This window comes from Sinohyriopsis cumingii, chromosome 1, assembly GCF_028554795.1.
Source record: "Sinohyriopsis cumingii isolate HCF-2022 chromosome 1, ASM2855479v2, whole genome shotgun sequence".
Classification (NCBI taxonomy): domain Eukaryota; kingdom Metazoa; phylum Mollusca; class Bivalvia; order Unionida; family Unionidae; genus Sinohyriopsis; species Sinohyriopsis cumingii.
In genome coordinates, this window is record NC_142961.1 from 143,755,552 (window position 1) to 143,780,148 (window position 24,597).

The 24,597-nt window shown below is 35.4% G+C and overlaps 1 protein-coding gene across 3 annotated transcripts in view; it reads right to left on the bottom strand.

Moving 5' to 3' along the window:
- Positions 1-5,111: 5,111 nt before the first annotated feature.
- Positions 5,112-24,597, bottom strand: part of LOC149808066 (exportin-2-like) — a 78,109-nt gene continuing 58,623 nt past the window's right edge. For all 3 annotated transcript variants that reach the window (XM_089973248.1, XM_089973257.1, XM_089973251.1), the window contains 7 exons: positions 22,646-22,743; positions 18,121-18,206; positions 17,140-17,221; positions 14,649-14,792; positions 12,358-12,455; positions 9,821-9,954; positions 5,112-6,664 (listed from right to left, as the gene is read on the bottom strand). In XM_089973248.1, the coding sequence (XP_089829374.1) occupies positions 6,575-6,664; positions 9,821-9,954; positions 12,358-12,455; positions 14,649-14,792; positions 17,140-17,221; positions 18,121-18,206; positions 22,646-22,743 (732 nt within the window). In that variant the 3' untranslated portion in view covers positions 5,112-6,574. The remainder of the gene's footprint in view (positions 6,665-9,820; positions 9,955-12,357; positions 12,456-14,648; positions 14,793-17,139; positions 17,222-18,120; positions 18,207-22,645; positions 22,744-24,597) is intronic.

The following is a 24,597-nucleotide window of genomic DNA, read 5'->3' on the forward strand; positions in this document are numbered from 1 at the left end:
ACATTTTGGATTATATTCCATGGAACTTTATATAAGTCACCAAGAAATTGTTCTTCATTAAAGTTTTTAATGATCTGTAAGTGATAGTTTTGTGTGTATTTTTCTTATTTCTCTTGCATTTTTCTCTTGTAAAAAAGAGTCGGATAGTGGTCACTAAAACCAGCATCCGGTACATGAACACAAGCCACATTGTCTGGTAGGCTGGTATAAATGTGATCAATAAGAGTGCTTGATACCTGTTACCCTTGTGGGCTCATTTACCAGCTGGACTCGGCCTACTGATTCAATAAATTCCATCCAGTTGTTCCTTACTTGAGTATTGAGAAGGTCCTTATTTATATCAGTGAGTATATGTTTCTCCAGTGCAAGAACATTTTCCATTTGTTTTAAAGAGCTATCATTCCAAATTGCTTTGGAGGATGATGGCGTATAAATGAAACCAACTAGGAATGATTTTGCATTATTTTGAGAAATTTCCACCCAATACTCTCAATTTCATGTCACTCCAAGTCATGTCGCCTTTCTGCATTACATCTTCCCTAATGTATACAAGACCGGCTCATGGTTATTCCATACCCATGCCATTTTGTACCCAGTGGGAATTGGTCATTTTGTACCCAAGGTGCTGGTTGTTTCATACCCAAGGTGCTAGTCGTTTCGTACCCAAGGTGGTGGTCGTTTAGCAACCCATTAATTTACAAGTTCAAATATACAGTATTATCATGTTTACCGCTCCCTCTCTAGTCCTAATCCTTTTCCTAACTTAAAAATTGCATGAGCAAAGCATATCCGGGCAAAAAAATTAACCAAACACAAATAATTACAGTAATTGTGTTGTTTTCACTGTATAATAGCGTCTGTGTACTAAAAGGAACAAAAATTCACATTACCAGTAAAAAGAAAATGAAAATGTTGGCCAGGTTTAAATAACGGAACAAGTCCATTCTTTTTTCTATCATTCAAATTAACAAACATTGTCATATTTCTTGGTATTATTTAGTAATGACTAACGTGACTGAAAAAATTATAAATGTTTATCCTCTCAAAGCAACTAGAAATTCTGCGATTTTTTAATAATGGGGCTGAATGCAGATAAACAGTATTGCTTGATTAAGTTTCTCTTCTCAATTTTTGTTTCCTGCTTTTAAAGGTGTTGAACATGGTATACTATACGGGCTGCCAAGCCATTTTTTGGTAGAATGCCGGCCACATTAGCATACTTGTGCAAAGTTTTGGACGCTTTCACCGATCACAAGAAACTAACAAGTTAGTAGCATAATTGAAATTCTCTGTTCTCAACTAAATATAAATATTCATGGCAAGTGAAAATTTGTTTTCATTGTTTGGCATAATCTGTTTTATTTTGTTATCCTCGTATAATGCACATAAATAATCAGAGAGATTGAGAGAGAGAGGATGATTTAAATTGGCACCGCATTTTACATATATTTCTGTTTGAAAACTGATTTAATTATTTAAATAATCGAAGATATGTATGCATGCTTTGATTCTGCCAGTACTGAAATGTTTATAATACAGCACCCCATGTAATACGGCATATATTTTTTTCCAGGATAGAACAGTAAAAAGTACAATCCAATGAATGACTGAAGGAGACGTCTCAGTAAGATGAAAGATTAGCTCAAAGAACAAAAGAATAACATTATTCCGAATTGTACATTCCAGAGTTTTATTACATACATGAAGAAAACATAATTACTATATGCATTTCTGCTGTATAATAATGCAATTAATTTGCCTTGTCAGTCAGTTGTCAGGCTGTATATGCTGCTGCAATGTTTCAGGAATATTTTGAGTAGATAACGCCGTTCTGGTAGTCTTCACACCCCGAGAATATTCTCGCCTGCATTTTTTTAATGTTCTTTTCTGATATCTTCTCAGCTTTTTTCTGATACCAGTTGAATCTGTGTAACAACTGAAGTGGCTTCTTTGTATAAGAGGCTAACTAGCACATAGAAAGAAAGATTGGCTTTGCCGGCTTTTGTGTTGATCCTATGATGCCAACGCTCTACATCGTTGTTGGTTTGAACAGATCTTCCGAACAAAGACCATGTTTCAACCAGGAATGTGGTGTTTGTAATCCAGGTTGGTTCCACAGTCAACCCAACTGTATAACAGGAGAATCTTCGTGGACTATTCCTTAAGACGGGCAAAGACAAATATCTTTTTCTGATATTAGTGGTTACATTTGTACTTTAGGTATGAAACGACTATAGCATTGGGTACAAAACGACCATTGCTTTGGGAATGAAATGACTCATTTGGGTATGAAACGACTTGGGCACGGAATGACCAGGTACCTACAAGACTTCCCCTGCTGTCTCTCTGTCCCCGCATAATGGTTTATTGTAGCCTTGACAGTAAAATAGATTATCATTGTGGTTTGCTTTAAATTTGGTTTCAGTGAGTCCTAAAACACATATTTTTTTCCTTGGAAGACAACATTAACTTAATCTGGTCTATTTTTCCAACTATACTTTGTACATTTAAGTGACCTATGTTAAAACCTTTTGTATTTAGTTTCATTTCAATTATACGTCATCATGCAATGGGGTACTCACCGAGATTGTCTCCATTAAATTTTATCATTCTGACAGCCGATTTCCGTGTTTAAATGTTCACATATATAAGCATCTTCAAAGTCACATACAGACCCTGAAAATCCGTTAACTTTTACATTTACCATAGTGTCTACTGAATAATGACAAGAGTCTCAATAGGTACATTTAAATTTAAATGAAGCATTGGCATTCTCCTCTTTGCCAGCTTCCTAGTATAATATATTGATTGACAATGTCTTTATTTTTGTTCAGATGTATGACATCTGAAACACTCAATCTGTTTGCCATGATGGCATACCTGTGTCACATGTCCAGTTTCTCCATAGTAGAGACAATACTCTTCATTATAGTGCATACATGTTAATATTTCTCAGTAGTTGAGAGGTTCCTTTTCTACTTAAATGAATGTTGTCTCTGTGGTAGAGGCTTAGGTTGACATCCTGGTTCTGAAGAAAGATGCCTATTTTGGAATGTACTGTAGGTTGAAGTCTTCACATAGGTCATTTATCAGATTATTGATTTCTTTCACCCTGGTTTCCACACAAGGAGGTTGTTCTGATACCAAAATTTATTATGATTTTAGTGACCTTCCATTGCTGGCATCATTTCCACCTAATAAAATAATAATTTGGTTGTATTTGGTGAGGTCAGTATTCATTCTGTCCATGATGCTGTTGATTTTTGCACCTCTTAGAGTCCTATCTTTTCTGGCTTGTGATTTCATGTGTTAGACTCTGTATTTTGTATTTCCAACACATCTCTTGGAGGAATGGGTACTGAAATTGGTGTCTCAGTTGTGTGAGTCAATTGAGCTGATGCTGACACATTTGACTGAGCAATGGAAAATGCAGTTGTTGATGCAGGCAACAGACTTGTCTTAGCTGAGGACCATGGGTGTACACTTAATGCCGTTGAAGGTGTGATGTGACTGAGAGAGGGGATACTGTTGTTTGCAATGCAGGATTACTTTGTGTATAAGTTGTTACTTGCATGGTCATTTTACATTTTCTTTTGGCTGGTATTGGGATTGTCTGTGTCTGAGCATCTGACAGTGTTGCTATTTGGCTGTCTGTCAGAATTGCTGTTTCACATGAGGTTACTTTCTCATTAATCCTTCCCTGTGCTGACTTAATAGCATGTAACTTTAATTCTTCAATTTGGGCCTCCAAGTTCCTGATTGTTTTTTGATGTACACACATGGAGAAACCGTTATGGTTTAAGCCATCACTGTAATGGTCTTTATTGAGGGAGCGTGTAATTGCCTGACACTGGAGAAGTGTTGATTTTATTGCCTGACTCATCTAGGTCAAAGTCTTTAGAAGTGGTTTCATGTTTGGTACTACATCTAGTTACTGGTGTAGATGTTAGCATTTATTAAACTGCCTTTAGCATGGGTATTCTCATCCTGTCTACATTTACAGATAATATGATCTAACCATGTGAAACTGTTCAGCCCCTTTATGTGTAGGACCCATGTTGTTTTATACAATGTAGCTGTCACAGTGTTTTTCTCTGTGTTCTGTAGATAGTACTATTCTGAACACTTGAACTGCATGAAGTCATGCAAGGTTCTGAATCCAATATATGTTTTACAAACTCAAACTTGTGTGGATCTGTATGCACAGTGACACTGTATTTATTATGTTTGACCCTCAGAAATTCTGGATAAATGTCAGCCGTATTAGATAACTCCAAATCATCATCTGTACCATTGTTTTCATCTTCACTCTGAATGTGACTTTCTGCATGGGATTATCTGTGTGGCTCTGATGTTCAGGTATATCAGACATACTAAAGCCAGAGAATGATGCAGAAAAGGTTGAGCTGAGTGTGTTGAGTAAGGAACTTACAATGCTGGTATTTAAATCTTTCCATTATTCTGATATTTTCAGCTTGTTCATAACAGTCATAGAAAGTATACTATGAAATCATTATATATGACTAACATGTATCCATAGACTTTTGAAAAAGAAACTTGCATAATGTGTTTGAGCTGGTATCATATGAAGTTCAGATACGGTAGATGTAGTTCAATTTCAAATTAATTCACTTCAGTAGCCATCTTAGATAACCTAAAATCCTGTTTTTAAAAAAATTTCCAAATTCACTTGAATAAATGAGAGTGTGCACATTAAATTTCACTTACACTAACTTAATATAGTCATAAATCAACAGTGTTAATTATGGCAATAGGTATTAGCATATTAACACCAGTTTTTACACTAAATTCATTGAATTATGAGTGGAGCTGTGTTAGAATCACCCATACATGGCAACCATCACTCTAAACTACCACTGCAGACGTCATAGCAATGACTAAACTGCTACATTAAAAATCCCTAAAACATTCAAAATCACCAGACATGTACATGAAACCCACGAAGGTTAAGAAGCTTCAACTTCTTCACTTGGGAATGATAAATCCATACAAGCATGCATTACTGTTGGGCTGGAGTCTGTGAATGACATCAGCATCAATAACTCGTGACAACATCACTGTAAACTGATACAGCAAAAGATGAGTATAAATTGTTGTGAAATTTTTTTAATGATCATTTCAATGAACATCAAAATCTGCATCAAGGATGCAATACATCTAGACAACTAATCACTTATAAATGAATGATAATTATTCCACTTACTGGAAGTAAATTAGGAAGTGATGTAAATAATTTTCAACAAGGCAGCACATATGAAAATAAAAAAAATTCAAATCTATGACCTTGACAACATTTATAAATATAGTGTGTCAAAAATATTGAACTTGACAAAAGTTACAACATTTGGTAAACTTCAAATTTAAAAAAAAATCTTGCACTCGTGATGAACTTGCAGGTTTTAACTGAATAAACCTTTTTTCTTTATGAACTGTCAAACAAATTTAAATGCAGTTTCATATAAATTTTATTCAGTTTATACAATGACATAATAAATGTCAAATATCAGCAAATCTAATGCATTACAACTAGAATATTGTACAATTACAAAAGCTGTACATGTTTCATTTGTTTTCTTCTTTTTCTTTGATCAATCCTTTCAAAATATCTTTTAAATGACATTTCAATACCACAGTACACACATATAAAGGAATATCATATGAATGTTTACCAAGGTAATGTCACACAAAATATAGGACAATAACCGAAAAAACAATCCTCTGAAACCAGTGATAACTGGGCTCATAACCTGGCATGGAAATATGATTTCTGGACCAGAAATAAAGCAAGCATTTTACAGAATGCTATGTCTCACCTGCATATTTCAAATACTCAGGCAAAGATGGTGATGTGTGAAAAGAAGGCAACTGTGACCATCTGCCTGTAATGAGTAGTACCCTCCCCAATGAATATATCCCTCAATTTTCATGACTCTGAGTAGCAGTACCCTCCCCAATGAATACATCCCCAATTTTCATGACAGGAGAAGTACCCTCCACATTGAATATTCCATGACTGTACAGGCAAGAATGTCTGAGACACTGAGCCAAATTCTAGCCTACACTTTGCAGACAGGACAAGAACAGCTATAGTAAAAAGCACATTATTACGATAAACAAGATACAATTCATTATAAACAAGGTCTCAAGTGTTACATGTAAAAATTCCTAATCGAAAAGAATAATCTGCACATAACGAGTTTTAGCAGAAATATAGGAAATAAACTGCATTTCGTTAACGTTCATACCTTAAAAATAAGTCAAATCTTTGCACTTGGAAACTGAACTTGTAAATATTCCTTTCAAGAAGCTATATTCAACTTACTGTAGTATTTATTCTGACACTGCCAATCATTTGCAAGCGCAAGGCTATAACAGATTAGATGATACTATTAACTGTCATCTTTTGGTACACATGTAGTCCAAATCTGAAATGTTGGCAATATGAAGATAATGTATTTCCCATTTTTATTCATCTGGGATAATCCTGCTCAAGGCAAGCACTATCTGAAGTTTTGTGATTCGGGGCAAGAGTTCTGTGTTTTGATTGTGTTTGTTAGGCCAAGTTGACTCCGGCCGATTGCATATATCCCTGCAGGTATGTCTGAGCTTCCTGTTGCATGCCAGCATTAATCAAGGGCAGCAACTGCAAAAAAAAGATCATAACAAATTTTAATTGATCAAAAGTAAGAACTGTGACAAAAATGGAAAAATAAAATGAAGCCATGGAAATGTGTAAAAATAAAACCACATCACTGGCAACCTTGACCTTTAAACTAGAACCTGGGTCTACACTAGGGTTTCTGACATTTTTCATTGCTCTTGCCCGATATTTTCCCACCAGATTATTATGGCTGCTGGATACTGATGAAATTTATTACATGCACATTAAAGGAAGGTATTGATAATTACAGATAGATTCCATTACCTGATTAAAGGAAGGTATTGATAATTACAGATAGATTCCATTACCTGATTAAAGGAAGGTATTGATAATTACAGACAGATTCCATTACCTGATTAAAGGAAGGTATTGATAATTACAGATAGATTCCATTACCCAATTAATGAATGCACTGTTCCTTTAGTTTTTGTTTTAATCTTTTAGTTTTCACAATTTTCATCTGTAACACTTTATTTTCAAAATTACACATTCTTTCTGCAAATCTGCAGTATAACCCAAGAACATGATTCTATGTTATTTATCAAAAATTATATAAAACTTATTTTAAGCAACCACCTCTGAGATTTAAAATTTTAGGTCAGAAAATTCTTAAGTACTTTAACTGTTATGGGAAAATCACTGACCCATGGAAGAGGTTTACTGATAGCAAGATTTTCAAGATGACAGTATTGGTTTCTACAATGGATGTAAGATCAGTGTCATTTTCATTTACCAAAGAAATGGGGCAGTGGGGATAGTGAGATTTCAAAGATGACAGCCATGGAGGCCATACTGGACTAAATATCAAAGAAGCGGGGCAGTAGAGATAGTGAGATTTCTAAGATGACAGCCATGGTGGCCATATTTGACCACAGGTCAGTATAATTTTCATATAGTATCAAATAATCACCAAAAGAAGTCTTCTGGTTAAAGCCCATGTCAATAATACTTTCCATTTAGTTGGAGGGGCAATAAGATGTTTAAGATGACCACTGTTGTAGCCATATCGACTGTCCAAGCAAACCAATTTCATTTAGGACCAACAAGGCCTTGGGATGAATGTGTGTGGAAAGTTCATTGGCAATCATCCAAGTAGTTGAGGAGGAGTGTTAACAAACCGACGAGTTGGTCTATATAAAGGAGACTGAAATCTTTTAATCATACAAGAGTTGCTGTATTGGGAGGCAATGAAAGCTGAAAATATAGAAGGAAATCCAAAAACTGTCCATATACAAGGGGTACTATGTATTCAAGGTACTACTTTTAACTACATGTACTACAAACCTTGCCAGGGTGTTGTGAGGCCAGTTTCTCTAGGTGTATACAAGAGGTACTACCATTATACATCAATGAAGGCTTGTGACCTTTAACTACGTGTACTACAAACCTTGCCAGGGTGTTGTGAGGCCAGTTTCTCTAGGTGTATACAAGAGGTACTATTATTATACAACAATGAAAGCTTGTGACCTTTAACTACATGTTCTAGAAATCTTGCCAGGGTGTTGTGAGGCCAGTTTCTCTAGGTGTATACAAGAGGTACTACCATTATACATCAATGAAGGCTTGTGACCTTTAACTACATGTTCTAGAAATCTTGCCAGGGTGTTGTGAGGCCAGTTTCTCTAGGTGTATACAAGAGGTACTACCATTATACATCAATGAAGGCTTGTGACCTTTAACTACATGTTCTAGAAATCTTGCCAGGGTGTTGTGAGGCCAGTTTCTCTAGGTGTATACAAGAGGTACTATCATTATACATCAATGAAAGCTTGTGACCTTTAACTACATGTTCTAGATATCTTGCCAGGGTGTTGTGAGGCCAGTTTCTCTAGGTGTATACAAGAGGTACTATCATTATACATCAATGAAGGCTTGTGACCTTTAACTACATGTTCTAGAAATCTTGCCAGGGTGTTGTGAGGCCAGTTTCTCTAGGTGTATACAAGAGGTACTATCATTATACATCAATGAAAGCTTGTGACCTTTAACTACATGTTCTAGAAATCTTGCCAGGGTGTTGTGAGGCCAGTTTCTCTAGGTGTATACAAGAGGTACTACCATTATACATCAATGAAGGCTTGTGACCTTTAACTACATGTTCTAGAAATCTTGCCAGGGTGTTGTGAGGCCAGTTTCTCTAGGTGTATACAAGAGGTACTAGCATTATACATCAATGAAAGCTTGTGACCTTTAACTACATGTTCTAGAAATCTTGCCAGGGTGTTGTGAGGCCAGTTTCTCTAGGTGTATACAAGAGGTACTATCATTATACATCAATGAAGGCTTGTGACCTTTAACTACATGTTCTAGAAATCTTGCCAGGGTGTTGTGAGGCCAGTTTCTCTAGGTGTATACAAGAGGTACTACCATTATACATCAATGAAGGCTTGTGACTTTTAACTACATGAACTACAAACCTTGCCAGGGTGTTGCGAGGCCAGTTTCTCTAGGTGTATACAAGAGGTACTACCATTATACATCAATGAAGGCTTGTGACTTTTAACTACATGTACTACAAACCTTGCCAGGGTGTTGTGAGGCCAGTTTCTCTAGGTGTATACAAGAGGTACTATCATTATACATCAATGAAGGCTTGTGACCTTTAACTATGTGTACTACAAACCTTGCCAGGGTGTTGTGAGGCCAGTTTCTCTAGGTGTATACAAGAGGTACTAGCATTATACATCAATGAAGGCTTGTGACCTTTAACTACATGTTCTAGAAACCTTGCCAGGGTGTTGTGAGGCCAGTTTCTCTAGGTGTATACAAGAGGTACTACCATTATACATCAATGAAGGCTTGTGACTTTTAACTACATGAACTACAAACCTTGCCAGGGTGTTGTGAGGCTAGTTTCTCTAGGTGTATACAAGAGGTACTACCATTATACATCAATGAAGGCGTGTGACTTTTAACTACATGAACTACAAACCTTGCCAGGGTGTTGCGAGGCCAGTTTCTCTAGGTGTATACAAGAGGTACTACCATTATACATCAATGAAGGCTTGTGACCTTTAACTACGTGTACTACAAACCTTGCCAGGGTGTTGCGAGGCCAGTTTCTCTAGGTGTATACAAGAGGTACTAGCATTATACATCAATGAAGGCTTGTGACCTTTAACTACGTGTACTACAAACCTTGCCAGGGTGTTGTGAGGCCAGTTTCTCTAGGTGCTTAACCAGTCTCATCTTAAGCTGGGGAACACTGTCTCCAACTGGGTCATGCTCCTTCTTGCCAGCAAATGCCAGCTGAGAATAAGCTGTCTGGTAACCTGGAAGGCAGATACCGGGGTTTTTATACAAGTACTCATTTCACAACAATCTGATGAAATTAAATAACCTGGAAGGCAGATACCGAGGTTTTTATACAAGTACTCATTTCACAACAATTTGATGAAATTAAATAACCTGGAAGGCAGATACCGGGGTTTTTATACAAGTACTCATTTCACAACAATTTGATGAAATTAAATCATTTCAATGTTTTGTGAGCCCTGGCAAGAAACACATTACAGTTTCATTAATTCTTATGCCAATGGCATCATCAAAGAAAAAACAATACCAACATGACTGGCACATTATATGACTGCTCCTTGTTTAATGGTCATCTTTGTAGACATAGCTGAGTATGAATGGCAGATTACTGACCAATAAATATCTATGATCTTGGCCTTTGGACAAATGTATGCAGTGCTGAGCTAAACTTTATGTGCAGAAACCATTATTTTTGTATCATTAATATTATCATGATCTTGACTTTTGATTTTATAATGCCATAATCTATAGGTTACTATACAACATTAAAACCATTCACAAAATTTGGTCATGGAACCGGCTCAAGTATAAATGTTATTCAGCAGAACCCATTTTTCAATGAGCCGCAGTTAATATAAACTTTGTTCTGTTGGCCCCCAATATTAATGTACCACTTCCATACCTTAAAAACAAGCCCTACACTTGCACTGTACAAGGCACAGGGTCTAATACTATTGTTATTGTGCAAAACAAAACTACTTTCAGTGACAGTGACTTTTGGACCCAAAAAAATTGATCAATTGTTTTCTTATGCAATGCAAGAGTTATCCACAAACTTGGGTGAAGGTATTTTGGTCAATAACTGAAATGTGTCTGCAGAAATAATTTTTCAGAGTTCCTTCAAAAATCTTATACTTTCCCCCCCGAATTAAATTCTGATTTTCTATGACTATTTCTATAATGTTTATGATGAAAAGACCAAGTGGTATTACAGTGCACCAATGTTTTAAGGCCACAAAAAAGTTCTTCATTATCAACAAGTTATGAAAGGACGAAATAAAAAGATGAGATGGTGAGGATGACATATGACGGTTCCTGATCAACGGGGGATGTTAATGGTGTGTATAAAGGGTAATTAGATACTAAAAGATAATTCAGTCAATCAGAGTGACTGACAGTATTTGTGTTGGTTACAAATACTTGAAGGATATTGGTCACATTCAAGCTACATTAAATAAATGTCAACTTCCTTCAAGAAATACAAGTCACGTTTACTGTATCTGAACAGTGTAGTAACAATTGTGTGTAGGCTGAAGATGGAAACAATCTATCAGAAAGTGCTTCCTGTTAAAGGGTTCATTGCATAAAACACATTTGAGTGGATCTTCACCCTTTAATATGTAGGAGTTGGCTATATGACTATCTGATTTATGCAATGACTATCTCATCCTTACAGATGGATCTATAAGAAGGCCTCTCACCTAAGGAGGGTTTGACCACATGTAGCTTGTTAGTGACTACACCATTCTATAATGCCTGCCATTTACTATATACGGAATTTTTAATGCCTGGTTTAAAAACGGTGTATGGTATTTTACAATCAGATGGTTGTAAAGATATGGCTATTTTGTCAGAGTGGTCTGCTCTTTCACCCTGCTAATACCGACATGACTGAGTAACCAATAGTATATTATACTGTGAGAGGTACAGACAGCTCTTTATGTTTAATAAGAATATAGGTAAATATTAGATTTTCCAGCCTGATATTGTGGGGAAGTTGGATTTGTAAACAGGAAATAATAACACTGATCAATAAGATAGGCAAGATAACTACATATTCTGCACTTTTCATCACGATTATCTCCTTTTACTGCCAGCTGATCCCCAACTTACTACCGACTGACAAAACAGGGACTTCTCAATTGTTAGATATTTCCATGACTCTTTCATTACTCCCCATGACAGTTCCTCACCCCTAATGATTTTTTATGACCAGGGGAACCCTGATGTTTCTTATTTTTGGCAAATGATCTTGCACTTCGATCTCTGGACCCCAAATTAATGGGCCTTTTTCATACCTTGCAAGCTGTCACAAAATTTGGTCAATGTACATAGCCTAGAACTAGTGTTATTATTCACAATATACGTTTCTTCTTTCAGCCAAAGTGACCTTAACCCTCAAATGTTTGATTCCAAAATCAATAGGCTTCAAATGGGGCCTTAAAGATGCCCTTAGTCTTAACAGATCTGCTACAGTATATATGTTCATGTTGAACTCGATGACTGTTATACTTATCAGATTTACTCCACTACAGATATTTATTTTAACTGTAAGGAACTGTTGTGTAATATATTTTAGGATATGAAAAAAAAAACCGCCTAAGACTAAAATATTATTCATCACATGCAAAGTGACCTACCTGGTGTCTCATCCACCTCTATGAAGTGTTCATCATCAGGGATACTGTCATCTTCTGGCAACTCAAACAGACCAATCAGTGCCTGTAGTAACTTCGGCCTAAAAGAAATTTAGAGTATGGTGGTGATCATAGAAGACAGATTAGTACCATTTTCACTTAGTACCAACTATATACCAGTGAAACCCTTTGAAAATTCAAACAGCTGTTAAGTTGGTGATGTGATAAAAAGATTTTAAAGATGGCCAACATGGCAGATATCAGATTGGCAACATTTTTAAGAACTAGACATGTTAGAGGTCATAGTGTAAAAATTCCATGTTACTACAACCATCCATTCTGGAAGAGAAGACAGATGATTATCAAGCCATGGTGAGCATTCTAGCTTCTAGATCTGAACTATTTTCATTTCTCACAAACTAGACAGCAAAAAGTCTTTTGTGAAAACCCACTTCAGTATGATCATTAATATTAAATGTCAAAGGTGCACCATCTTCATTAAACATAAGATTCATACAAAATTCTGAATGACAAATTTTTCCCAAACTTTCAAAGACCACAAACATGGATTTCCAAGACCTATTCTAACATTTTATACACAAGTTTTGTTTTATGAAAAAATGATAAATGTAAAATAATACTACCATATTGTTGGCATGTTTTCTGATGCAAACAATAATTACTTTTTCTGCTGTTCAAAAAAATTAAATTCCTTAATCTGAAGTCGAAAAACAAACTGGGGAAGATAACTTTGCAACACCCCATCCCCACTGTAACAATGTTACCATTAACTCATATGATGTGCTGCCAAAACAAGCATTTTTTTCCTAAACACTATGGGAAACTATGATTAAATAAAGACAAAGCTTTAAAACTAGTCTGATATGCACTTAAACATTGACAACTCACATGTGTAGTATTATCCATAATGCATTAAGTACTGTACATGTATCCATGAATTTAATTTTAATTTAATTATAGCCCACGTGTTAAAAAATTCATGTATCAGTCACATCCTGTTCGAAAAAACAACACATAAAAAATGGTAGATCTCATTTGATCTAGATTCAATTGTCAACAAACACGTGTCAGTAAATAATAATTCACTATGACATTTTTTGTCACCAATAACACGAGGATGTATATTTGTTGTTTACATGTTACATGTGCTTAAATTGGCCTAGATTTTGGTCTGCATGGGAAAACTATCATCATCTTGCTGTGGCTACCAAGGGGATGAGCCTATTCATATGGAAGTATTGTTAATTAAATTTGCATTTTACGCTGCCGTTGGTAGCCATTGTAAGCAAAAAATTACCTTTTTCCTGCAAAAAGAACACTATCATGGCACAATAAATGTGCTCCAATCACTTTAGAAAATGCAACAATCTATCCGATTCCATTGCTTTTATTCAAGTTTGGCATGGACTTCCTTTGATGAAGGGTGAGCTGTTTTTATTGAAAATTGCAGTGGGCTTGCTTTGATGATGAGTGCATGTGTTATTGAAGAAGCTGTGAAAGGCCAACTTTGAAGGACCAAACAAATGCCCATTTATTATTGCAATGGCAATGAAACTGTGCAGTTCATTGTAAGAAAGAAACCAGGAAACCTCAACTAAATCCCAATCAAACGACCTTGGACAATTTTATCTGTGATTATGGAAAGAAATTTAAATTTTGGGATTTACTTAAATTTTCAATGACTTTCAAACAGGAAATAACTCAACGATTTTCAACAAATTGACAACAGCACTTATAATGAACATAAATGAAAAATTCAACTAGTATCAGCAGTACACAAAGACAGCCAGAACGTGCTACATGTGACTTACCAGTTCAGAAAACAATGAAAATATGTAAAACAATCAACAAAAATTAACAAGATGTTACCCAACCTTTGCTTCAACCGTAATTCATACCGTTTCACTGCACTTTTGAAGGATGAGTAGATAAGATGTTGCAAAATTCTGAGAGGATATATGGAACAATGTTTACCATACTGAAGTGAAAGCTTAAACTAATAAATAACTGGTGGATGACAAGCCACCGAGCGAGTTGAATAGGGAGGTAACGAGAAAGAGTTTCTTCCCTTGGTCTATCTGGGAATGATATTTTTTTGCAAGGGGGCTAGATTCAAGGGGCAGTGGAGTGTTTTTCCTAATGTTTATGTTATCAAGGAACATATTAGATGGAGAAATTTGATTGTCTACATTACAAGAAAGTTTACATCAAGTTACATCTTGCTCAATGAAGACATGCAATAAACATTCTTCCTTGTCAAGAACAGCCCTTACCATAGTGCCTTGTAGTCAGTCAACATTACAGGTGCTTCAGTTAGGATTTTCAAAACCCCTGCAGCGCAGATCTTTTTTTCTGTTGTTCCTGATACTTTCTGTAGATCTTGCAGATAAAGCTTTTCCACCACCATTGCAAACATCCTAAAAGCAACATAAAAATCATATCAAATCATAATTTTATAAACTAATGTATTATGTAAAATTGCTGGAGATTTAAAGTTGTGTGGACAGTCATAATCACAACACAAACGTAACTTCCACAATTTCTGTTGCATATGGCTAACAAATAAGGGTTCCAAATACAGGAACCTACCTTGTTGTGTATGGTTAACAAATAAGGGTTCCAAATATAGGAACCTACCTTGTTGTGTATGGCTAAAAATAAGGGTTTCAAATATAGGAACCTGGAACCCCTCTCTATGTATGCACTGCATTATATCTGGTTTACTGACTGAGACAGTGCTGCAGTTGTTACACCCTTACATTAGGACATTGCATTACATGGTTGCATGTCTGGACCTAGTACATGGAAGGGCTACTTGGCACCCTTTTAAGGTTAGTCATCTCCTCTTGGTTGTCCAGTTCTGTCCTTCCCAATGACCACCTTTATGCATGTAGGTACTTAGTGTTAAGTTAAAAGAAACTGGACAACTTAATGTTGATTCTAGGATCTTTCAAAATATAGGCAAACTCCCCTTTTCCAAAGATGGGTCAGTTCTAAATTCAATGTGACAATTGTGACCATCTTCCTTAAGAAATATAGGTCACACAGAACAACCTATTTCAACTGATTGCAGCATCCTCAAAACAGACAAACAACAGGTTACTGTGTGACTCATTTTAAGAAAGCAATCTTTTGGCTTGCAGACCTGATCCATGATGACAAAAATATTTAATTATTGCAAATGTGCTCCTTTTTCATGTTCAAGTCAAACATGGGTTAATAGTGTGTGAAGGTAAGATAGAAGGGTAGAAAAGATTTAAAAAGGAAAAATGATTGAATTTTTTAAATAATTAAAACAACACTGGAAAACGAGAAAAAGAAAACAAACTCTTCTGAAGGAACTTTATACCAGCAATACAAATACAGAATAACAGTGCAATGACAAGCAAGGACAGTAATTACCTGCTCAAAATCCTTTTTTGTGGCTTTTGCCCATACAACAGATGCCAAACAAATGGCTGAAGTTATGTGCCTGTCTAATGTACTTGTCTTATAATATGTGTATCCTACAGTAAAAGTGGTTGTATTTCTGTGTTTCACACACATTTTGCACAGCATTCCCATTTCTAACCACAGCCATTTTCTGAACCAGATTTTTATTAGAAGATACGCTCAAACTTAATGCCGACACTTGCTGCACCAGGTTCTATGTTTGAATGATTTTATTCCATTGCAACAAGATGTTTTCTTTCACTGTCTTTTCATTAAAAATAATCCAGCAAAGTTCTTCTCTATATTCCGCGTGAGCTGGCTTGTTCCTCCTGTTGGAGCACACGTCAAAGTAGTCACTAGGTGGCTACCCATATATTTAACTGTGCAAATATAAAATCTTTCCCAATTTTATTTCCATCTAGGTAATGAGCTTCTAAGCACACAAAACACAAAACCAGAATCCGAATCTTTTAATATCAGGCTTAAAAATAAAGTGGAGAATGTAAGAATGGAACTTTGTTTCAGATTATGGTCTCTAAAGGTCAAGCTCTTCATAGACACAAAGTATACTGGAATAAAATCTTTTCACGCTGTCTCAATCATACCATGAATCCGACTGCAAGAAAAACATCTAGTTTCTGTACATAAAATATTAATGTATCTAAAAGCTTTTCATAGATAAAAAATATCGGAATGAATTCTCTTTCACTCGGTTCCAATCATACCCTTCATATGAACAGAATTTATGTACAAAAGATCATGATTGTTCTAGTACATGATTATTACCAGAAAGGAAGGTGGGGTGCAACACTTCACTATGTGATATGAAAACAGAAATATCCCAAGGCAAAAAGATTGCCTCTTATGACTTGCAGAAAGACACAAAAACCTCATTCTAAATCCCCAAGCTTACTGGGTGGCTGGATAGTGAGACTGGCCACTTTATTCTGTTGTAGCCAATTGTCTTTATTAAAACATTTATGCATGTATTCTGCAGACTATGATGTCCACCTTCATCCAAGCAAAGACTGCAGTGTTCCACATGCATCCTGATATTTAACTTGCACAAGCTTTAACATGAGATCTGAATATGATTTAAATGTTGAGGATAACAACTACATTGCAGCCAAAACTGGAAAAGCAATACCCATGCTTTACCATGCTGATACATGTGATACAAGAGACAGGCTATTAAAGGCTCAATGTATTTTCCAAGCTTACCCTAACAATTTCTGGGTATAAAGGTTTTATCTCTTTTAACATTAAGAGGATGAATTGGCAAAATGTATTAACATTATTATTATGTAATAATAGTTTACAGAATACACTTACTTGGCCTGAATTCCATCTATAATCTCAATAAGGGAGGTTGCACTGTACTGCATGCAGTACAAGCAGAAAAACACCAGCAGGCCTATAAAGAAAAGATTATCAATTGTCAATCCTTAATTGAAATGAAAAAGAAAACTGTAAATTTTAAAATAACTTGCAGCATTTTTTTAAAAAAAATCAAAGTAAGAAGAATGAATTCAATAAACCTAGAATGATGGTTGGTTAATTTTATCACAATATTATTTACAATGATATGCAAAAATGGAAATGGGAGAAAAGTGTCTTCCCCAACTTAGGCTGGGCCTGGGCATGTATCAAACCCAAGACCCTTGGATTATGTGTCAGATGCTCAACCAGCTGAAGTACCATGGCTCCCAAACCAGGAATCATAACGGTAAAAACATATACTACATTTTCATTTCCCATTCAGTAACTCAGATGAATTTTATTTCACCAAAGTCTGAAGAAAGAAAATGCATAATACATTTTTCATGAACTAAAATCAGATTATATTTCTGAAAAATCTGTAGTTATATAAGATAGTATTTGTATCTATGCCTGTATATTATAAGTGTAACATATAACTGTGTGTGTGTGCATACGCTTGTGTATAGAGGTTTAACAGCCCATCAGCTCAATACATTCTATATGGTGTCGATTTAAGGGTAAGTTCTAACAATGCAAAGATAGAGAACTGTAAAAAAAAAACAACCTGAAAGATAATCTCCTCTAAATAAATGCAATTATTTAGCATAATAATATAAAGTTAAAAGGTAAAAGATGTTAAAACTCTCTAAAAGGAAAACAAAATAAAAGATAAAGGTATATTTAAAAAAATCTCAAAATTTTATTAACTAAAGAAAAAGCATTTAAAATATTTAATGTAACAATAAATGTTTAAATTGAAATAAACTAACCTTAGTTTATTAGGTCACACAGATCTACACGATGTCTTAACAAATATAACAAAAATCGACTTACTTTTGATATATTTTGTAGTTTTTGAGCTTTGCAACCTCTGGAAAAGCAAAATGAAGATCTGCTTTACGTACTGACTCACAATCTCACTGAAAAGAAAGAAAATATGTATTGCATTATATGCACTGCGTTATTGTATATTATATGTATTATATTATATGTAGATACACCCAATTTATCTAAATATCTGTCTGAAAAAGCTATTTGCAACATAACATGCTGAAATGTAGTAAACAAATTAAACACAAGTTAAATGGATTGGGACTATGGGGCCATTTTAAATGGAAAACAAGTTTAAATGGATTGGGGACAAGGCACTATTAGAATGGATTGGGACATTGGGGCAATTTTAAATGGAAAACAAGTTTAAATGGATTGGGGACAAGGTACTATTAGAATAGATTGGGGCAATTTTAAATGGAAAACAAGTTTAAATGAACAGCCTCTATAAATGTAGTGTTGCTTCTAGAATATACAAATAGGGGCCAACTCCCCCAATGAAACTTTAAAAAAGGGCAGAACCCAAATATAAACTGACCAAATAGTTTCCCCGACTTGCTGTCAAAAAAGCAGAATAAAATCCATCATTACTCAGTGCCCATCTCTCCGATATTAAACTTTGTCACTCAATTAGTTATCACCAAGGTATTATCAATGTTACTTGCTCATATTTCAACAGTATAAGTCTGGTAATTTGTACATCTTGTCTTAAATTCTCTTTTATTCTTGATACATACATTACATGTTACAGCCTTTTTTTCAACAGGAATGGCCACTTCTCAGCCCATTTTGCTTGAAACACATGAATGTATTTCACTTTTTGGCGATTTTGCAAAGAATGACTGCCATCCTCATATCCAGATGCCTTATTAGGCAAAGAGTAACTGACATCCTCATATCCAGATGTCTGATTTGGCAAAGAATGACTGCTATCCTCATATCCAGATGCCTTATTAGGCAAAGAGTAACTGACATCCTCAGACCTATATGCCTTATTAGGCAAAGAATGACTGCCATCCTCATATGAGGATGCCTTATTAGGCAAAGAGTAACTGACATCCTCAGACCTATATGCCTTATTTGGCAAAGAATGACTGCCATCCTCATATCCAGATGCCTTATTAGGCAAAGAATAACTGCCATCCTCAGACCCAGATGTCTGATTTGGCAAAGAATGACTGCCATCCTCATATCCAGATGCCTTATTAGGCAAAGAATGACTTACATCCTCAGACCCAGATGTCTGATTTGGCAAAGAATGACTGCCATCCTCATATCCAGATGCCTTATTAGGCAAAGAATAACTGCCATCCTCAGATCTAGATGTCTGATTTGGCAAAGAATGACTGCCATCCTCATATCCAGATGCCTTATTTGGCAAAGAATAAGTGCCATCCTCATACCTATATGCCTTATTTGGCAAAGAATGACTGCCATCCTCATATCCAGATGCCTTATTTGGCAGAGTAACTGCCATCCTCATATCCAGATGCCTTATTTGGCAAAGAATAACTGCCATCCTCAGACCTAGATGCCTTATTAGGCAAAGAATAACTGCCATCCTCAGACCTAAATGCCTTATTTGGCAAAGAGTAACTGCCATCCTCAGACCTAGATGTCTGACTTGGCAAAGAATGACTGCCATCCTCATATCCAGATGCCTTATTTGGCAAAGAATAACTGCCATCCTTAGACTTATATGCCTAATTTGGACTGCCATCATCAGATCCATATGCCTGATTTGGCAATGAAGTGCCATCCTCAGTTCCAGATACCTGATCTGGCAAAAAGTAACTGACATCCTCAGACCTAGATGTCTGATTTGGCAATAAATAGTGTCATTCTCAGACCCAAATGCCTGATTTGGCAAAGAATAACTTCCATCCTCAAAGGCTGGAATTTCTGAACTTTATATGATTCTTTGTGGTGTTGTACAGAAAAAAATGCAAAATTATTGAGCATCTTTCTGCTTCGAGACTACAAAAACCATTAAACCCTACACATTATAAATCACATTTCTGATGACCCCAGGATGCCATTGACAATATGTACTGAGATGCTGCTAGGAATTTTCATAAGAGGGGAAGGTTCCCCATCCCCAGATCCTTAATCCAGAAAGGGGGGGGGGACAATGCCAAATGGGAGCTGATGGGTGACAACATTATTATAAGGTATATGCATACCTAATTTAAGACGAGCATCTAATTACTTTTTTATCACTTCTTTAGCAACAAATATACAAGTATCTGCATACCCAATTTAGTTGGTGAACTGGTAAAAATATAATTCTCTGCTTATCACTACACTTCTTCAAAACCTCTGAAAAGGGGAAATGATCTATATGATCCCCTTGTATCTGAATAGTCATCAGACTATTCACTGTTTCTGATGATAAGAATTCCGTTTTGTTAAGTAAATCTCCTCTCACAATCTGCTATTTGTAATGGGAGAACCACTGCAATTTTGGCCAATTTAAACTAATTAGGGAACTGGTCTACATGATATCTGAACAATTTTCCACAAATGACTCATGTTATCCCAAGGATATTTCTGTTGTAGGATCACATTTGTTCCAAGGCTGCAGCTTTTAAAGAACACAGGTTAACCTTGAAAACATATTAGTTACTAAGTCAATCATCTTTCTTATATTCTCGACAGAGAACACATAAAACCCTTATTTTTGTTTCTTTCTTTAACCAAAAGTAGGTAATCAACTGCATGTCTTGGAGTTTTGGTTCCTTTTCTTCTCTTTTATACAGCCTCCAGTTCCACACGTGGACAAGGTGTTCACTATTTCTGTATAAGTTTGTGCAACATGCTCAGTTTGTATTGGAACATGATAGCTTTTTTGCTCAATAATATCAATTGTAGCAGTCGATCTTACCATAAAAAAATCAGTTACCTTCCGTTTCAACTAAGTTTGTACAACATGCTCAGTTTGTATTGGAACATGATAGCTTTTTTTGCTATATAATATCAACTGTAGCAGTCAATCTTACCATAAAAAAATCCGTTATCTTCTGTTTCAACTATAAAAAAAACTCGCTGCTTGTTATGCACTATACAATTCTGTTATGGCTGATCAGTGGATCAATTTGCTACACCCCTCTACAAAACAATTAAATATGACAGTTTCTACAAAGACTGCAACAGATCTCAATCATCAAGATGTTTGCATTCAAACACTAAATCAACTTTGGCATAGTTTGACTGAGATCATCAGAAAATAGGCAAACAAGACTAAATTTTGACCAACCATTCAATTTTTATCTTTTAAAAAAAAGCTTCATAAATTAAAAAAAGGTGCACACTGGGTACAACAAATTGCAGGAAGCGCAAATAATTTGTGTGACCTTTTCCTCATTAGTTTTGAGTAGTTGCAAGACTAATGGTTTTCTAAAGTTTCTGAACGATAATATACCTTACGTACGAGTCAAATTATGTACTGGATCAAAGGAAATGTGGCAAATCTGAACTTTAGGATATGACCAGCAGTTTAACTTGTGCCAAAATTATGAAAAACATAGAAATACCACATTCCAGTGCCCTCAAAGCAACACAGGAGTACAAATATTTGTTGTAATTATGCAAAGCAAACAAATTCACTTTTCATGATCCTGCAAAAATGCATATAGTGAATGTGAAATCTTAGTTGTACATCAAATTTGTATGCCACGTTAACTGGCAGACTTTTGAAAAAGACTACGAATTCTTTATCATCAAATTAGATTAAGTTACATCAGAATTACATATGTCATGTATATTTAATTTAATTGTCTTTTAGTTTTAAATTTCTGTTCTGTTTGACCTGATTGACTTTTTAACAAAAAAATTATTTCACTAATGAAAACAACTAATAATAGCTTCATGAAACCTTGTAACTGGTTGCTGACCTTGTTTCAAAATCAAATACAGTTTTGGTAAACAACTTTTACAAAAATATTTTAAAATCATTATGTTGAATCAAGGTCATAACTGGTCTATGTGATATTTTATCATGAGCCAACCGGTAACAAACTTGTATTTTTTCCAGAAGAATGAACTTCTGACCCTCATCAGGGAATCTGTTTTGTGTATAACTGATGCTTCGATAGAAGCTAGCCAGTGGGGCTTAAAACACTTGACACGTTAAGTTGTATTATGTTGTGACCAGTTTTGGCTGAATTTTATTTTTCTTCAAATTATTGGATTTAAGTGATTGTTTTCCCTGGAAAAACAAAAGTGCTCTGATAATTCTTGGACAAAGACATTTATACTGAATTCAAAACTGAAATAATATTTTCTGTGATTCAACAAGAGACTGTTGATACATCTGTACTTTGTATGTTGGTAGAGACATCATCGCCTTCCATCTTGAATTTCAATGGGATTTGAACTGAGATTCACTTAGAACTTTTCACTGATAGAACTTGTAGGGAAATTAATTATTTGTTAAATTTTACAAAGCTTGTTGTCTTCACTCTTTTCTGTTTTATTTATTTTAAGAGCATAGACTCATAACACATATGATAAAAGAACGTATACTTACTGTGGCATGTGTTCTATGATACTGTTAAGGAGATAAAATCCTTCATGGTCATTAACTTTGGAGGCCACAAGTTTCTGAAAGATTCCTAGTAAACCACTCTGTAAATATAGGAGAATATTACATGTCAGTTTTGCTATTACTTTTTCACTACATGATAAGATTTTTATGAGGGAATCACATATATAAACAAACAAATTAAAAAAAATGAACATCTTTTACACTATGTACAGTTCAACCTCTCTTAAACAACTACTGATAGAATAGATAAATTTGAATGGGGAAAAATTAACAGTTTGAATGTAGATGAAATGAAGAGATTAGATTCTGCATGCACATGAGGTATTTGTTTATAAAAGGTAACTTACGGGATGCTGCGATGTATACCACAATACCACTAATGTGAAAGAGTAGATATATTCTGAGCTCTAAATAATCCTTAACTCATTCGGCTCCGATCCTGTCTGTAGGCGTGATCCTGTTTCTGCATTCAATGGCTGATGCCGCCTGTAGTCATGGTTTGTTTACTGAATTCAATGGCCAATCCCGTCTCCAGTTTGATGAATGTGTGTTAGATACGTCTCTGATTGGTTACAAATGGCATTTTTTTCCAAGAACTAAACAACTATTAAACCAATCAGAAATGATTTTACTTTCATTTATGGAAATTTGAATTGTTTAGAAGCCAAGGGAACAGTTTCACTACATGTGTTCTGTTCATGAAAAATTGTAAATGATGGCGGACTTAAAGTGATTTTTGATGAGAGAAAAAATTAGGAGTTTCTCAGGTTTTATCTCAAAAATATTGAGCAAGCTGAGGAAAGATATGTTTGGCAGTTGGACATTTTGTGAGATTTAGATTCGGACCTAGAAGTTTCTGAGACTGAATCATCAGAAGATGATGATGCTGACAGGGATGATGATAGAGATCTTGTGGATAAACATTGCACATAATTTTGTATATAGTGTATAAATAAGTTGTGAAAGACTTGGACGAACAGGGGAAAAAATCTATCACTGTGTAGACAAATTCATTTGGAATAATTGGTGAAATTTTGTGGATTTTAATTGGATATAAGAAGAGAAATTAAGGTAAGAGTGAATGCATGTGCACGATGTTTTCAAAATTTTTCAAACAGGTAAATACTCTGGGGCATAAGCAGCTAGACACAGCTTAGTGCTTCTGGGGCATAGCAGCAGTGATACTGATAACAGTGCTGGGGCTGAATGAGTTAAGATTAATTTCCTGCCTGGAAATGGCACATTTTTTTGTCTGACATGTTAAAGGTTGACAAATTCAAAATGATTTTGGTTCAAATTTGCTGCTCTTGCAGGAAATGACCTGTAAAGCAGAATTAATGAAGACAAGAGGCTCAAGTGGCATGATAGTACTCACACGAGTTACACAATTCAACAGTTACCCATTTCACCAAAACAGGTTTACACAATACTGTAAGAACTCAACCTGTATAGAGACCTGTATATTGACTATCTCCAAAACTTTGTATCATGTTGATTTTACCTATTACTACCATCTAATACAATTCCTTCAGTGAAAATCTCAATTAATACAGCCATCCATTCATGAAGATTAGCAATAAAAAAGATTTTGAAAGCAAATTTTAAAGTAAATTATGTCACAATACATTAGGAATATGAGCCTGCTACCTCTGGAATTCAACCCTACTAAAAGACGAAAATCTTTTCCTGTCTATTTGCAATAAAAAGGGGCAGAACTCTTAACCATTACCTCCCCATCTGCCAGGTGTTGCTAGTTTTTAACTGAGCGATCAGGAAACATGACGTGTATGATAGTTACTTTAGTGAAATGTGGGCTATAGGTTTGAACAGATTCAAACTGAGACATGCTAAAACTCAGGATTGGTTCCGTTTGGTTAACAGAGTGGGACATTGGTAGGTTGAGACCAAGCAGGGCTAAAAGATCCAAAAGACCA